This window comes from Neofelis nebulosa, chromosome 16 (assembly GCF_028018385.1).
Source record: "Neofelis nebulosa isolate mNeoNeb1 chromosome 16, mNeoNeb1.pri, whole genome shotgun sequence".
NCBI lineage: Eukaryota > Metazoa > Chordata > Mammalia > Carnivora > Felidae > Neofelis > Neofelis nebulosa.
In genome coordinates, this window is record NC_080797.1 from 15,494,574 (window position 1) to 15,512,300 (window position 17,727).

General features: G+C 56.6%; 1 protein-coding gene across 11 annotated transcripts in view; it reads right to left on the minus strand.

The window, feature by feature from the left end:
• The window catches only part of CARD14 (caspase recruitment domain family member 14), a 37,972-nt gene that overhangs the window by 15,511 nt on the left and 4,734 nt on the right, over window positions 1–17,727 (minus strand). For 6 of the 11 annotated variants that reach the window (XM_058705334.1, XM_058705333.1, XM_058705332.1 and 3 more), the window contains 5 exons: window positions 11,996–12,484; window positions 9,738–9,967; window positions 7,459–7,596; window positions 5,525–5,829; window positions 650–817 (listed from right to left, as the gene is read on the minus strand). In XM_058705334.1, coding sequence (XP_058561317.1) covers window positions 650–817; window positions 5,525–5,829; window positions 7,459–7,596; window positions 9,738–9,967; window positions 11,996–12,009 — 855 coding nt within the window. In that variant the 5' untranslated portion in view covers window positions 12,010–12,484. Of the gene's footprint in view, window positions 1–649; window positions 818–5,524; window positions 5,830–7,458; window positions 7,597–8,934; window positions 8,960–9,737; window positions 9,968–11,995; window positions 12,485–14,455; window positions 14,663–14,749; window positions 16,106–17,727 lie in introns of those variants that run through there. The other 5 variants (XM_058705335.1, XM_058705331.1, XM_058705330.1 and 2 more) reach the window with 5 other exon arrangements.

The following is a 17,727-nucleotide window of genomic DNA, read 5'->3' on the forward strand; positions in this document are numbered from 1 at the left end:
TGCGTGTCACTTCTACTTCCACGCGGTCGACGACGGAAGGGAAAGGAAACCGAGAGTCCCCGGGGGTGGCGGTGTCGGGCCGCTCCGTCCCCAGATCCACCAGCAGGGTCTCTGAGAGACGGAACACCGACGGACACGCCCTCGCCCGCCGCCCGCTCTGTGGAAGGGGCTTAGGCGCCATGGCACCATCCAGGCCGCGTGACAGACAGCGCCAGGGCGGCCACCTACCCTGCACCCGGTGAGCGTCTATCCCCGCTCAGTAAACGGACATAATATTGGCCGAAAGGAACCGGAGAGGAGAGGCAAAGGGTTTGTGTAATGCCGGGGCCCTGGTGTCACCAGAGCACGCGTGGGCAGGACGGCAGGCCGAAGGGTCCCCCCTCACGCCCCCGCCCGCAGCCTTGAACCCCAGCCTGTAGAATCAGCACAGCCGCTGCCCAGCCGAGTGGGGCATCGTCATGCACGTCCGCTAGCTGTGAGTCCCGCCAACGCTGGGGGCCGGGGAGGAGCAGGAAGGGAAATACAGGACATCGCCAGACTGCAGCCCAGTCAGCCCTCAGCGCCCCCTCCACGGACCACCCGTCGGGAGCCCCGCGGCCCGCGGGAAACTCCAGCTGGCCGCCAGGGAGGGGGCAGGGAGGGGACCCACCAGGCTGAACGTCAGCGACCGGAGCTTCTCGTTCTCCTCCTTCAGGCGGGTCAGCTCCTTGTCCCCGGGCCCCCGGCCGTCGGCCATCTGCGGGGAACGCTCTCGACAGTCCCGCTCGTGGGAAGAAGACATCTTCTCGCGCTCGACCTCTCGCTTCAGCAGGTACAGCTGCCAGTGGGGAGGAAGGACAATGGAAACACTGTTTCCCCACCAGCCCGGGAGCCAGGTCCTTTCCCACCCCCCCTCCTCCTCAACGGTGCCTTTGCTCCTGCTCAAAGGGGTCCCTCCCCCTAGACTTCATAACCCGTTAAAGGGTTTACGTGGCGAGTCGTTCCAGTTTCTGTGGAGGAGAAAGGCATTCTAGCTGTATTTGATACATTTTTGTTTAACGTTTACTCATTTTTTGAGAGACAGAGAATGAGCAGGGGAGCAGCAGAGAGAGGAGACACAGAATCCGAAGCAGGCTCCAGGCCCCGAGCTGTCAGCACAGAGCCCGTCGTGGGGCTTGAAACTCACGAACCGCGAGATCACGACCCGAGCCGAAGTCGGACGCTTAACCGCTTAACCGATCGAGCAACGCAGGCGCCCCTAAATTTTTTGTTAATGTTTATTCATCTTTCAGAGACAGAGCATGAGCGGGGAAGGGGCAGAGAGAGGGAGACACAGAATCCGAAGCAGGCTTCAGGCTGTGAGCTGTCAGCACAGAGCCTGACGCGGGGCTCGAACTCACGAACCGCGAGATCATGACCTGAGCCGAAGTCAGATGCTTAACCGACTGAGCCACCCAGGCGCCCCTAGCTGTATTTTGTAGATGAGGCATAGCAGTTAAATGACTGGGTTGCGTCCCCAGGAACAGAGCAAGGAACCCCGGGGAATCGGCTCTCTGACCGTCTCGCAAAACAAATCCCCACGGCTGGTGGTAAGTGCCCAGTGCCCATGTGTCCTCCAGCATGCTCCCTGGCTTCCCCGCCTCTCCATGTTCTGCTAAATCCATTGCATAAAAGGAACTGAGATTTGTGAAAAGCAGTAAGTATAAAGAAAGAGGAAAGACAAGTCAGACAGAGCAGAGATGAAGGGTCCATGCAGATGCACTCGTAATCCACGTGCAAATATGTGCCCCCCAGCAGGGCTGCTTGTCCAGGGCTGTGGGTCTCTGGAAATTACATGCCTGGCCTCCACCCTGCCAGACAGTGCCCCCAAGAGAAACTCAGATCTGGAACCAAGATCCTGCCCTCTTGGAATCCTGGGTGTGGTGTCCGTGGGGAGAAGGGACTTTCCCCAAGAGGAGAGCCCAGGAAATCGGGAGTCAGGGTGGAGTCAGCACTCACTCGGGTCAAGGAGAGAAGGAAGAACCTTTCCACTTGGACTTTTCCCCCTCTGACATCTACTTGGTGAATTTTCCGTAAGCAACGACTAAGTTCCTGCTATGGGCCAACTGGGTTAGGTGTGTCGTAGCCTACATTTTCAAAAAGTAAAATTAAATCATTAAGATCGGAATGGGGGGGCACCTGAAATTGATAACAAACCTAAGCAAATGAACCTAATGATATTTCAAACAGGGGAACCACCATGAGGGGAGAGGGGGGGTGAGGGATTCAGAGACCAGCAGCCACAATTCGGGACTGAAGTACAAACCCTCAACATTCCTTAGCAGCTCTGTTTCCCGTGCTGGTGTGGGCACAGCTATGCTGAAAGTATTTTCCATGCACTGTAGGACCGAGCAAGTGAGTGTTAGTGTGGGTGGGAGGGTTCTCGCCGGGGAGCTAGGGGCGCCCGAGTATGGAATGGGGGAGGAGGCTCTGGGGATCGCCTGGAATCTGAGGTGTGGGTGTGATCTCGTGGCTTCTAAAATACAAGTGTGTGTTTGGACACGCATACATGCAACGCCTGTTTGTATGCGTATTCGTACATTTAGGTGCACGCTTCCTAGTTCTGTCTGCTGGAAGGACCGAGGAGCTATGAGCTCACCTAGAGCCCTGATCTTGGTCTCTGCACAGAACCAGGCCCTTCGCGGAGTGGCTGAGCCCAGAGCTGGGGCCGGGTGGGGACCAGATGACCCCGGAACCTCTTGTGCCTCCAGAGAGGGAGTCCGTGCTCGGAATATGAGGGGGCGTGTCACGGGACACGGAAGAGATTAAAGGGGCTCCTGCTGGCCAAATCTGGGACACTTTGGGCAAGCTCATTCAGGACAGCGACGTGTTACAGGCAACTGGATGTAAGAATGCACGCGTCTGTGCCACCAACAGACACACACACTGGGGAATAAGGCTCCTCCTCGCGGTCAGGATGTCGAGGGCCAGCTGGTTGACCAGAGGGGTCGCTGGAGATGGGCTCATCATCCTGCAACCACCAGACTAGAGATGAGTTCGGGCAAGAACCCCCACTGAGGCTCTCCAGGGGGAAATGTCGATTAAGGGCAGGGTGCTTGCTGGTTCCAGAGCCCCCCACACCCAGGCTGCTTCTCCGCTGCAGGAGGAAAAAGGAACAGCGGTTACAGGGGAGGGAGCGGACAGCCCCTGGGCCAGGTGGGCAATATTAACATCAGCACCGAGGGGCGCTGGGCCTGGTGCCACGGTGGGGTGACTGGACCCGGGCCCAGCGTCCCTGTGCAGGTCCCACCAAAAAGGCATAACCCCCGTCCAGTCACCAGGACACAGGAGACATACCTGAAATGAGGAATAGTCTATTACAGAAAAGAGGGGCCATGAGGCGCCTGGGGGGGCTCAGTGGGTTGAGTGTCTGACTTGAGCTCAGGTCATGATCTCACGGTTCTTGGGTTCAGGCCCCACATCGGGCTCTGTGCTGACAGCTCAGAGCTTGCTTGGGATTCTCTCTCCCTCACTCTGCACCTCCCCTGCTCACTCTCTCTCTCTCTCTCTGTGTCTCTCAAAATAAATAAACTTAAAAAAAAAAGGGGGGGGCCTGTGTTCTTAAAAAATATCCACACTATAATAGACAAAAGCTGCAGAAATGTTCCAGGTTAAAGGAGACGACAGAGACAGGACGACCACAGGCTCTACTCGTGGACTGGAGGAAAATGCCATGACAGATGCTATTTAGGTAGGGATAAAACTGGAACACAGACGTCGGGTTAGATAAACAGATAGTGTTGGTTAGTGCACGATGTTGATAACTGAGCTACGATTACATCAGAGAATATCCTATTTTTAGGAAACACACATTCAAATGTTTAGATGTACGGGGACATGATATACGTAAGTCAAGTGGTTCAGGAAAAAAAGAGCGTGTGTGTGCGTGTGTGTGGAGAGACAGACACAGAGACACAGAGAGCTGGACAATGATGAAGTAAGGATACTTGGGTGTCCTGGGTATTACAGGTGACCCTTAAAGGACATGAGGGTTAGGGACACCGACCTCCTGACCACCCCCCCCCCCTTGCAGCTAGAAATCCGTATGTAACTTTTGACTCTCCCCAGAACTTAACTACTAACAGCCTACTGGTTACTGGAAGCCTTCCTGATCACACAAACGGTCGACTAACCCATTCTGCGTGTTACATGTATCATTTACGGTATTCTTCCAGTAACGTCAGCTAGAGAACAGGTTACGAAGGAGGTCATAAGAAGGAGAAGATACACTTACAGTCCTGTATTTACAGAAACAAAATCCAGGTATCAATGGATTCTTGCAGTTCAAACCATGTTGTTCAAGGGGTGACGATATTCATATTTGTGTATTTGTTTACAAATTTGAAATTAATTTTCTCAATAAAGTTAAAATTTAAAAATCAAGGCCAAACACACAAAAGCCCCAGGGCAAGGAACAGGTGCCAAAGTGACAGGGAATGAGTCTCCTCAGTGTTGAAAGAGCTCCTACAAGTCAATCAGAAGACAGCAGCCCAGGCCCCCCCGGGGTGGCTCAGTGGTTAAGCATCCGACTTTGGCTCAGGGCATGATCTCACGGTCCATAAGTCTGAGTCCCACATGGGGCTCTCTGCTGTCAGCATGGAACCCACTTCTGATCCTCTGTCCCCCTCTCTGCCCCTCCCCTGCTTCTGCACACTGTGTCTCAAAAATAAATAAACATTTTTTTAAATGTTTATTTATTTTTGAGACAGAGAGAGAGACAGAGCATGAACGGGGGAGGGTCAGAGAGAAAGGGAGACACAGAATCCACACTTGATCTTAGCCAAAAGGTCGAGAAGCGATAGGAGACACAGAATCCAAAGCAGGCTCCAGGCTCTGAGCTGTCGGCACAGAGCCTGACGCGGGGCTCGAACCCACGGACTGTGAGATCATGACCTGAACTGAAGTCGGACGCTGAACCGACAGAGCCACCCAGGCACCCCTAAACATTTTTTTTAATTAAAAAAAAAAAAAAATATATATATATATATGTTAAAAAATAAAAACCTGAGGGGCACCTGGGTGGCTCAGTCGGTTCAGCCTCTGACTTCAGCTCAGGTCGTGATCTCGCGGTTTGTGACCTTGAGCCCCGTGTCGGGCTCTGGGCTGACACAGCCCGGAGCCTGGAGCCCGCTTCGGATTCTGTGTCTCCCCCTCTCTCCGCCCCTCCCCCACTCATGCTCTGTCTCTCTGTCTCTCGCTCAAAAACAAACACTAACAAGATTAAAAATAAATAAAAATTAAACTAAAAAAAAAAAAAATGACAGCCCACAGCCGAGAAGTGAGCAAAGGTGTTGTCGGGCCTGGGGGCCTCGTCGACGACCCCCTGCTCCCCGCACAGACGCAGGCCCCACCGGGGGACCCGGGAGGGGTGGACGGAGGTCCCCGGGGCCCCAGGTTACTGACGTCGCTGGAGGAAGGTGGCTCCCGGGAGCGTCCACCCCTTCGGCGGCCCCGGCGGGGGGGGGGGGGGGGGGCGGGGGCGGGGGCGGGGGGGTGCACCCGGTACCTCCTCCTGCAGCCCGCGGCACCGGGTGACCGCCAGCTCCTTCTCCTGCAGCGCGTTGCTGTGGTGCAACGACAGGCTGAGCATCTCGTCCTTCAGCTTCAGCACCTCGCGCGTCACGCGGTCATGGTCGGTCTCCAGCTGGCCCAGGCTCCGCACGCGGGCCTCCGCCCGGCCCAGGCGCTCCTGCAGCTGCCGACAGCGCCGCCGCAGGGCCTCCTTGTGCCCCTTCTCCTGGCCCAGCTCCTCCTGCAGGCTGCCGATGGCCCCGGCCAGGCACTCGGTCAGCTTGGACGTGTCCATGAGCCCTGCGGGGCACGGGCCGGTGGGCGACCTCGACCCCCTGTCCTTGCCCCCCGGGGGCCTTTGCTTCCTACGCCCAGACTCTCGGGCTGGAGCCCCCACCCTGATCTGTCGGCCTCCTTAAAAACTAGCTGCTCTGGGAATGCAAGCTGGTGCAGCCACTCTGGAAAACAGTAGGGAGGTTCCTCCAAAAACTAAGCATAGAACTACCCTTCGACCCAGCAATTGCACCACTAGGCATTTATCCACGGGATACAGGTGTGCTGTTTCGAAGGGACACAGGGACCCCCATGTTTATAGCAGTGCTCTCAACAATAGCCAAAGTATGGAAAGAGCCCAAATGGCCGTCGATGGATGAATGGATAAAGAAGATGTGGTATATCTATATAATGGAGTATTACTCGGCAATCAAAAAGAGTGAAATCTTGCCATTTGCAGCTATGTGGATGGAACTGGAAGGTATTATGCTAAGCGAAATTAGTCAGTCAGAGAAAGTCAAATATCATATGACTTAACTCATATGAGGACTTTAAGACACAGAACAGATGAACATAAGGGAAGGGAAGCAAAAAGAAGAGAAAAACAGGGAGGGGGACAAAACACAAGAGACTCTTAAATATGGAGAACAAACAGAGGGTTACTGGAGTGGTTGTGGGAGGGGGGAGGGGCTAAATGGGGAAGGGGCACGAAGGAGTCTACTCCGGAAATCATCGTGGCACTGTATGCTAACTAATTTGGATGTAAATTAAAAAAATAAAAAATAAAACAAAACCCAACAAACTAGCGGCTCAGCCGGACTCAATATCTGGTTAAATAAACAGCACGACTGGTGACTTCGGTACCAGCTTTCCCTCCTCTCGCTTCCCCGTGGGCCCCTGTGGCTCAGACCCCACTCTCCCTCATCAGCTAAGGTGTGCTGGATGCTAACTCCCTTTCAGTGTCACCCTGAGAAAAACAGAGCAAGGACCCTGAATCTGCACGGCACCCAGCGGCGCTCTAACAGAAACGCGGGCTGTGACGCCAAACAGGCAGAAACGTTTTCTTACCCGGTTTTGAGCGACGTTAGTCCCGCCCTTTGTACAACAAAATCTTTCCCCGGCTTCTCCAGGGAACCCTCAAACCACTTAACTAACAAAAACTAAAAAATCTCCCACCAGGCCGGCTAGATCTTTCTCCACCGGCTGAGCAAATGTGCAGAAGGCTGCCGGCTCCCCTCCCGCTCCCCTGCGGCGGGGACCTCTCTTCCTCAGCCCGCTTGCAGGCCCAGCCGTCCTCCACCCACTGCCAAGGCTAAGGCCGGGTCAGGAGCATCTCTAGGGGAAGGACATGGCTCCCCTCTGCCGGCACCTCTCAAATGCAGACTCTGTGACCCACGACGGGTCTGCTCGTGGCACATGGTAATCGGGGACAGATCTCTTTTAGGACCAGAGGCCGCCAGCACCTTCTCCTGCACCGTGGTTAGTGGGGGCCTCCTTGCCCCCTGTGCTGGGGCAGCGGGACAGGAAGGAACCTCTCCCTGGTTGGGCGGGGGGGAGGGGGGGGGGCAAGAAGAGTGTCTGCAAAAGGCTGCAGGCACCAGGACCCAGAGGCTCCAAAGAAGCCCTCGCCAAGCCACCCCGAGAGCCAGCTCTCACCACTGAAGTTGCTGAAGTCCCCTTTGGGCTGCAGCCCGGTGACCAGGGTGTACACGTCAGGGTTGTGGAACTTGAGGCTCTCCAGGAAGGCAATGGCTCCATTCTTCCCTCGAGTCCTCAGCAAATCCAGCAAGTGCCCTAGGACGACAAACCGTCTCAGCCAACAGGGCTCTGGGAGGGCGTCCCCGGGGACACAGGGTGCGGGGGCGGGAGAACCCAGGCAGATCTAGGAATCAGGGGGTGGAAGCGAAGCTCCGGGATCCTCGGGGGGTGCCCTCGCTGCTCCTGTGGGTCCCTCTAATTCACAAGACGGCAGCCAGTCTCCAGAAGGGCCGGGCCGATACGCACCGAGCGACCTCGGCAAGCCGAGCGCTGAGTTGGCCGTGAAAGAGGAAGCTGACCTCTGTCTGCGCTCCAGACCTCCCGGTGTGTCGGTGACACGTGCAGACCCTGTGTATGAGCCTCACGGGACAAAGGACACAAAGGCAGTACCCCAGGGCCCAGAGGGCCCAGAGGGCCCACCGTGAAGCCAGCGCCCCCAGCCTGACTCGCGGCTTGGATCCCTCTCTCCTGTATCTGAGGTTCGTAAGGAACAGTCAGAAGCCACCACTTACTGCTCCCTCTGGCCCCAGCCTTGAGAGGAGTCTCATTCGATCCCCCAAACCTGACAGGGAGAGGCTATTCACTTCCCTGTTTGGGGTGAATAAGCACAGCGAGTCAGACTGTCAGAATCCGCTCCAAAGACATCTGGAGGGAGTCGAAATGTGCCCCCCGCCCCGCAAAGGCACATCCACCTGGAAAGTGTCGGGGGCACCTTATTTGGAAACAGGGTCTTTGCAGATGTAATTATGGTAAGGATCTCGAAATAAGGTCATCCTGGATTCTCCAGGGGGCCCTAAACCCAATGACAAGTGTCCTCAGAAGAGACAGACAGGGGAAGATTCAGGGAAGTCCGCGTGATGGCAGAGGTGGACACTGGAGGGATGTGGCCACGAGCCAAGGAACGCCCCATGACCACCGGGAAGAGACAAGAAAGGAGGTGTCCCTGAGCCTTCGAGGGAGGGAGGCCCTGCCCATACGCGGATTCCAAACTGTGAGTGAACGCATTTCTGCAGGGGTGGGCTGCCCGGTTTGCGGTCCTTTGTTACAGCAGCTACGGGAAATCACCACAGTGTCCCCATGTCTGGAACACAGTCTTTAAAGTCCTGCACTCCCTGCCCAGACACTGGGCTTCCCAGCATGGCCCGTGTGGAGCTGGTGTGGCAGGAAGGGCCCGGAGTAGGCGGGAGGGGGGTCCTCACGGACTCTCATGACCGTGTTGGTGAACCTGGGAAGGGCCCCGGGGTGGGGGGTCCTCACCGACTCCCATGACCGTGTTGGTGAACCTGGGAAGGGCCCCGGGGTGGGGGGTCCTCACCAACTCTCATGACCGTGTTGGTGAACCTGGGAAGGGCCCCGGGGTGGGGGGGTCCTCACCGACTCTCATGACCGTGTTGGTGAACCTGGGAAGGGCCCGGGGGTGGGGGGTCCTCACCGACTCTCATGACCGTGTTGGTGAACCTGGGAAGGGCCCGGGGGTGGGGGGTCCTCACCGACTCTCATGACCATGTTGGTGAACCTGGGAAGGGCCCGGGGGTGGGGGGCCCTCACCGACTCTCATGACCGTGTTGGTGAACCTGGGAAGGGCCCGGGGGTGGGGGTCCTCACCGACTCCCATGACCGTGTTGGTGAACCTGGGAAGGGCCCCGGGGTGGGGGGTCCTCACCGACTCCCATGACCGTGTTGGTGAACCTGGGAAGGGCCCCGGGGTGGGGGGTCCTCTCATGACCGTGTTGGTGAACCTGGGAAGGGCCCAGGGTGGGGGTCCTCACCGACTCCCATGACCGTGTTGGTGAACCTGGGAAGGGCCCCGGGGTGGGGGGTCCTCACCGACTCCCATGACCGTGTTGGTGAACCTGGGAAGGGCCCCGGGGTGGGGGGTCCTCACCAACTCTCATGACCGTGTTGGTGAACCTGGGAAGGGCCCCGGGGTGGGGGGGTCCTCACTGACTCTCATGACCGTGTTGGTGAACCTGGGAAGGGCCCGGGGGTGGGGGGGTCCTCACCGACTCTCATGACCGTGTTGGTGAACCTGGGAAGGGCCCGGGGGTGGGGGGTCCTCACCGACTCTCATGACCGTGTTGGTGAACCTGGGAAGGGCCTGGGGGTGGGGGGTCCTCACCGACTCTCATAACCATGTTGGTGAACCTGGGAAGGGCCTGGGGGTGGGGGGCCCTCACCGACTCTCATGACCGTGTTGGTGAACCTGGGGCTGTGGAGCACCTCCTCCTCATCCAGCTGGTCCAGCACCTTCGCCTGGCGCAGGTAGGGCGTGAGGCGGCTGGGGCAGATGCTGCTTACGATCTTGTGGCGGTGGCTCTCCATCATGTCCCACAGCGTCTCCTCATCCAGGGCTGTGAGCGTCGAGTCTGTGCGGTGAAGGGTCGCCATGACCGCGTGCTCGGGAACGCTGGAAGGAGAGGGCGGCCATGGAGGGCTGGGACCAGGGACCCGGCCTCTGGGCCCCGGGAGGCCTTTCCGGTCAAACCACCTTTCCCCGGCTTGTGCGCAGGGAAGGGAATGACCCGTCTGGAGAGGATGTGGTGACGCTGGCCCTGGCCCTGGTGTCCCAAGACCAGCGGGGGGATTATCCTTCCTTAGCTTCGATTTTAAACCAATCCCTCGAGGGTTGATGGGGGGGTGGGTAATGGGCATTGAGGAGGGCACCTGTTGGGATGGGCACTGGGTGTTGTATGGAAACCAATTTGACAATAAATTTCATATTAAAAAAAAGATTAAACCAATCCCTCTACGTGGAGCAGAGCAGGAACTGGCCTCTTTTGGCCTCAGGGCACTGAATTTGCCTTTGAAACACAGGAAACTGCCCTCGGTGCGGAGAGCCGATTTACAAGATTGATCTTGCACACGCATTCTCTCAAGAAGGGTGATACGGGGCCCCCACGGGATCGAAAACTGGTTCCTGAGCAAAAATTCTCAGTCCTGTGTGTCCAAAGCACAGCCGTGCATAAACAGATACTCAGGACCTTTGTGATACCAACGTCCCGTGGGAACGCGGTGAGGGAGATGTCCAGCAAGTCTCCGCAGGGCTGAGGATGACCCAAGGTCTAGGGACACCGCCCTGGAAGAAGTGTGAGGGTTTGGGCGCCCCGTCTGGCAACCCAGCAACCAGAGGAGGTGCCCAGGGTCCACGGTGAGGGCGTCGGGGGCAGTCAGGTGGGAGCAGGGCCGGGACAAGGGTGCTCACACAGGAGGCACCCTGACTTCACTTGGCAAGGAAGACGCCTGTGATGTTTCAGTAGCCCCAGGACACTTGCACTAGGCACTCAGGAAACGTGCTAGGGAACGACACTTTGTAAAAGCGTATTACAGAACAATTGACAACGAAAACCAAGGACTCAGAGCAAGTGGTAAAGGCCACGACCTCTGGGCCGGCAGCGTGTGTGGATCGAAGACAGACAGGTCCCTGAAATTGCTGAGCTGCAGTGGGTCTGGGCAGATGCCCCAACTGGAGTCACGAACTCCTGGTCTGCCTAGGTGACGATCCTGAAACAGCTCACTTTGAAAGTACCGGAAGAGCCGCCCTGGGCATGGGGTGTTGAGGCTGACTGATCTAAATTCAACCTTCTGTCGGGAGGACCTTGGAAGGCGCCACCCAGCCTTCCATCCACGGAACACAGAACACGCCCTGGGTGATCCCAGCTTTGCAACGAGCCGCCTCCGTAGCTGTGTCCCCACCTGAGTCTCTCTCTTCCCTCCTGGCCCGGGCACGAGGTCATTAGACCATGAATCCATCGAAATCATTCTAAAATGTTTTTAAACCCTGGGCTGGTTCAAGCTTATTTTAAAACATTTTTGTTTACATTTATTTATTTTTGAGAGACAGAGTGCAAGCACGGGAGGGGCAGAGAGAGAGGGAGACACAGAATCGGAAGCAGGCTCCAGGCTCCAAGCTGTCGGCACAGAGCCCGACGCGGGGCTCGAACCCACGAACCGGGAGATCATGACCTGAGCCAAAGTTGGAGGTTCAACCGATAGAGCCACCCAGGCGCCCCTGGTTCAAGCATATTTAAAAAGTCCTGCAAATACACAGTATATCCATGTACCCATCATGCAGACTGCACTCATTAAGGAAACGCATTGTTGGAGACAGACAGCTCAGTCCCGCTGGCTGCAGCCTGCCCTCCTTCTCGCCCCGAGGTAGCTGCCTTGCACGTGGATGTGTCTACAAACATACGCCTGCGTTTGCACCATTCTTTGTGCACAGAGTACCTGTAGATAAAGAGCATCTTTACTGTTGACTCTCACTTTATATACACAGGGTCAGGCTGGGCTCGGTGCTGCGTGTTCCCGAGGCTTGGCAAGTTGGATACACGCGGCTTACACATACACGCCCCCCCCCCCCTTTTTTTTTTACTGGTGCCGGATTCCCTTATGTGAACAGACCATTTATCGACGCCCCTGTCGATAAATGACCCACTAGGTCATTTCCATCTGTCCTCCGTTGCACTCAGCGCTGTGGTGACGTCCTCTCAGACCCCTGAATTCCTGCGATTTGGCCCTTTTCCTTGGAATGACCAGCTGGGCCGGCGGGGCTCGAATGCCCCTTGAAGAGGTCTGTGTAGTAAAAATGCTGGAAAACCAGAGCCAATCAACCCTTGTACACTAAGGAAAACGGGGAATAGTGGATGGAGAACCCACGTCCGTGAACGGCCCCCCACAATCCCTAGGAGGATAAAGTGCTCACCAAGGGACCCTCCAGCTCCTTCCCACGGGCACTCCTCACGGTGCGCTGGGATCCGGTGTCCCCTCCGTGGCCAGGTGCGGTGCCGGCTGCCGGCTCCCTTCTCTGTGGGCTGCGGGGCAGGACGGAGCTGGGCGCAGTAGCCCCCCAAGCCAGCGCCAAGTTGGCCTGCCTGCTCTCGAGCCACGTGACTTGATCCAAAACTCAAAGTTCAGGCACCAAAGACTAAGGCAAGGGAGGAAAACAGAAGGCAAATTCTGATCCAGGAAATAATTTGACAGATCTCTGACTTCCGTGGTTTCTCAGTGACTACAGACACTTCCCCGGGGCTGGGAAGCAGGGTCCTCGAAGGAAGCTGGGTCGCGAGCCCTAGAATGTCAAGGGCACTTGCCAGGTGCCGTGGGTACCCACAGTGCCTGGGCCCCTCTGGGACTGTGGTGTTGGTGGCTCGTGTCGATGAATACACTAAAAGCCATAAATTGCACCCCTTAAATGGCTGAGTTGTCCAGTATATGAATTACTTTTTAATAACGTCTTTTTTTTTTTTTTCAAATAAAAAGACCACAGAGCTGTCAGCAACCACACCCTGCTTCCCTCTGACCCCACGCCCTGCCCGGATGCAGGGGAGGGTGGGTGGTGAGGAGGAACCCAGGGGATCGGCCTGCCCCCGCCTCCCCGAGGCCAATGCCTGCCACCCTCGGCATATGGGACACCAGCCCCCCGTTCCTCCTTCCGTCTTCTGGGCCACGCCGGGCCTGCACACGCCCTCAGCCGAGCTCCGTCCTCTGCCCTGGGATGTTCCCTGATGCCCCCTCCTTTCCGTCCTTCTCGGCCCAGCATCCAAGTCCCCCTCAGCTGCCCTGCGCCCCCAGGAGCGCCTGTTCCATGACATCGATGACACCCCATGAGCGCAGCTGACTCCCACACGTCCAGCTCAGAGTCTGGGTCAGATTCAACATACAAAATACGTGCGAGTGGTAAAGGTGCTGCCTGAAGCAGGCCCGCGGGACCCCTCTGCCCCAGCTCCTCGCAAAGGGAGCCAGAATTTTATATATTTATATAAAGCAGCCGCAAACTGAGGGGAGCTTTGGCCGCCGAGCCCTGAGACTGATGGAGAGGTGTCGCGTGGGGTGGAGGGGCATGGGACCCCGGGACAGGACCAGGGAAGGGTCTCAAGGACTCTCTCCCCACTAACTGCTCGTCTGGAGAGAAGAAAACTCGGGCTGAGTCTGCAGAGGCGAAGGCACCCCAAACTCCCCCCGACTTCCACTAGAGGAAGCTCCACAGAGGTGGGCGGACCTTCCTGGGGGCGCACGCACCCTGCACTGATTGGAGGCAGAAACCTGGACCCCAGGCTGCACTCCCAGCCGCACGGTGAGCACCGGGTCCATTCGGTTTCGGGCCTGGCCCCAGACTTCGTGGGACTCCCACACAGAGTCTGCTAGGACTCGACTAGCAGTCCTAGACCCTGCCCCATCGGAGGGAACACAGAGCATCAGGGCAGATGAAGACAGAGGTCTCCCCAGGACTCTCCACACCCTAACCAACCGCCGCCCTCTCCTGGGACCCTGGGGACCCTGGGGCCGGGTAAGGGGGTGTAGCTGGGTGGCAGCCATCGCAGCCCATCCTTTGTGCGGCAAAGCAGCCGATGATGAAACCCCGAGTGGCAAGAAAACACATAGGAGTGTCTTTGCAACTCGGTTCTGATGTATTCTATTTTTTTTTTAAGTTCACTTATTTACTTTGAGAGGGAGAGAGAGCGGGGTACAGGCAGAGAGAGAGGGGGGGAGAGAGAATCCCAAGCAGGCTCCGGGCTGAGTGTGGACTGAGCCGCGAGATCATGACCCGAGGCGGAACCGAGAGTTGGACCCTCAACCCACTGAGCCCCCCAGGCACCCCTCGGTTCCAGTTTAAATAGGCCTTAGTCCCAACGGTGAGGAAAAGTTACCCCGGAGATCCCTCTAGACCTTTTCAACTCTGCGAAACGCACGCACAGACGTGCTCACACGCACAGATGCACGCACAGGACTCCAGAATAGGAGAATGTGAGTCAGCGGGAGCTTAGACCACCCGGTGACCTGCACGCATGGTGGGTGAGGCCAGTGGTCACCCAGCGAAGGAAGAGGTGCTTTCTTGCACCCCTCAGCTAAGAGCCCACTCCAGTGCCCCCGTTTCCATGTGTGGCTGTGTCCTTACCACCAGCAGCAGGCAGCTGGGTGTCGAAACCTTCCTTCCCCTTCTTTCACCTGGGGCAACAACGTAGAGATTACACATAAGAGCATTTCTTTCATCCATCGCGGCCCACGATGCCAAAGCGGCACTGAGCCACCAGAGAATGTTCAAGTAATGAAACCAAGCCAGATGGGATGAGCTGTTCCCTCCTCTCGTCCACAGGCAGGCACCTCCACTCCTAATGAGGCAGGAGCCCCCCCCCCCCACCCCGGACAGCTCCGGACCCCATCCCGACCTTCCACCTCCCTGTATGCTGACCTGCTCTCTCGGGCGCAGACTCCATGCCCTCGCCTTCCTTGTCTGGGAGAAGCAAAGGCAGGCTGACCCACGACGGGCTGAACAGCCGACGAGCAGGTCTGACAGGTCCTGCCGTCTGTCCCGGCCCTGCCCACAGAGCCTGCGCCTTGCCCTGGGTCTGTGCAGATCTCACGGCAGGGAGGACGCTTGCTTTTGTAAGAACCCCAGAATCCACAGAAGGCAGTGACTGAGAGGGTGATGGAGACTCTTGGGGTCTTGGGGTGCTGGGAATCTTCTCTCTGTGAGCAGTCAGCCCAGCGCATCGTCAATCCCTCAGGATAAGTCCTGGATTTTTGTCTGGTTCTCATGGTCAGTTGTGGGGATGTCTTAGGCATCCCAATGCACCCCCCCTAAAATCAGCATTTGATAACTACTATTTAGGGTTAGACAAAGGTCTTGGCTCCCTTCTCACCGCTTGAACCACCATGCCCCGAGCTCTACAACGACCTCTCCTCCGTCTGCTGCCCCGACAACACCCCCCACCCCGGCTTCTGGCCAATTCTTAAGACGGCTGTTTGTTCGGGGATGTGCCGGGGCAGGGTCATTTCCTTCTGTCCTCACATCCTCACCGTGACCCACAGTGCCCTGTGTATCTTGTACTTGCTGACATCACATCCATTTACCTGCTCCACACACAGGGGCCTGCTCGAAAGCCTTTGAAAGCTCCAGGCACACTCCAGCCCCAGGACCTTTGCACGTGCGGTTACGTCTGCCTGAAATGCTCTTTTCTTCACTTCCTTTAGGACTGCACTCAAGGGCCATCTTCCCAGAGAGGTCTTTCTGGGCCATTCTATTTAAAATCACGGACTCCCCACTCTGGTTATCCCTCCCTCCTCTTTTCCCTGCCTCATTTTTCTCTGTTGGACACACTGCTTCTGAATATGTGAAACATCCCAGTTCCTTGTTGGTCTCGTGCCTGCCTCCCCACCATGAGCCTGTAGCCTCCAGAGGGCAAGAATCCTCGTTTCTCCTGTTCTCTGCTGTGTCCCCACACCCAGAACAGTGACGCTCCATCATGACTCCGTGGGCTGAGCAGGAAGGACCTTAAAGATCATCATCCCAACAGACAAGGGTCAGTTCCCAAGGCCACACAGCCAGTTCATGGCAGAACAGCAACAGAATGAGGCGAGGAGGAGGAGGAGGAGGCTGTGGCCGCCTGGGAAGAGGGGCCAGAGCGCAGACCTGAGGTCACATTTGGACACAAACTCTCAGCCGGGACTCTTAGGCAGGTTACTTAACTCCTGAACCCTGGCTTTCTTCCCTGCCCAGTGGGGTTAATAGTGGCACCCGCATCATGGCGGGAGAGCGCTTCTCACCGTGCCTGGTGCACGGAAAGTTCTAGAAATGCCAGCATTCTAAGTGGAAGAGGAGGCCAGGGAAGGTGGCTGAATCCTCAATAAGCCTCTGCTTATCTGTAAGTTCTTTTGGTAAAGAACAGAAATACCAAGGGGCGCCTGGGGGGCTCAGGCAGTTGGGTGTCTGACTTCAGCTGGGGTCATGATCTCACAATTCACAAGTTCAAGCCCCGTGTCAGGCTCTGTGCTGACAGCTCGGAGCCCGGAGCCTGCTTCGGATTCTGTGTCTCCCTCTCTCTCTGCCCCTCCCCCTCTTGTTCCACGTCTCTCTGTTTCTCTCTCTCAAAAATAAATAAAAACATATTTTTAAAAAAGCAGAAATTTCAAAAGAGCTGTCAGAACAGAGTTGAGGAAGCCCCCGGTTCCCAAAGGGCCATGAGCTCAGAAGGAGGCCAAAAACCATTTCTTAGTCACTATGGCAACGTCGGGTGGACCCCGACTGACAATTTCCCCACACTTCCAAGGTCAAGAAAGCAGTATTTCTGTTAACTGTATTGCTGGTTTGGTTGAAAGAGTGTCTTCTGGAGGGACACCCAGGGAGTGGGTTGGGGTGGGGGACCCGGTAGGCATGGGGACAACGCCACCTAGTGACCACATCCCAGAGATGTGATCAATAAAGGATCATGGAGTGATCAATAGCCACTGTGAACTGCGCGGGGCCACAGAGCACCTCTGGGGGATACTTTTATCCGTAAAACGTAGGGAGTGTGAGTAGGGAGGTTTCTGGGCTTGCTTTGCAATCATGACGTTGGCAGCGGGTGGGGGTGCGGGTGCTAGGTGCTGGGTACGTGAAGGTCCCATATGGAGAAAGGCAGACCCAAAACAGAAGCCAGAGAACAGGAGTCCGGGTACCAGCCCACGGCCCTCAGGGGCAGGTTCCAAACAGGGGATGACGTACCTAAATGGGGGCTATGCTCCTTCGCTCTTCCGACTAACGCTGGGCAGGATTCCAGAACTTGTAGGCAGCTTCTCAACTGCTGAGCTGGAGGCGGATTGAGTGTCCCAGGGTGGGGCTGGGTGTGGTTCTGAGGCTGGCCTCTGGTGTGCAGCCAGCAGTGTGGACCCCACAGCCCCCCTCGGGTACAGAGCCGGCAGCGTGGACCCCACACCCACCTCTGGCCAGCACCAGTTCGGAGGGTGGGCCGAGGAGGGCAGGAAGCAGCTATTTCCACAGGAACAGGGAAAACCGGTCATTCTCTGTTGCTTTTCCCATTCTACGTGCAATCATCTGCCTGTCAATCCCACTCGGATGTCTAGGCATCTCAAATCTAACTCAGCCAAACCAGGTCTATTGAAAAAAATGTTTTATTTATTCTTGAGAGAGAAAGAGAGACAGAGCACGAGCAGGGGAGGGGCAGAGAGGGAGGGAGACACAGAATCAGTGTCAGCACAGAGCCTGACTCGGGGCTCGAACTCACGGACTGTGACATCGTGACCTGAGCCGAAATCAAGAGACGGCTGCTCCACCAACTGAGCCACCCAGGCGTCCCTAAAATTAACCATTTTAAAGCGAACTATTCAGTGGCATTTAGTGTTTTTGTTTTGTTGTTTTGTTTTGTTTAGAGAAAGAGCACACAAGCAGTA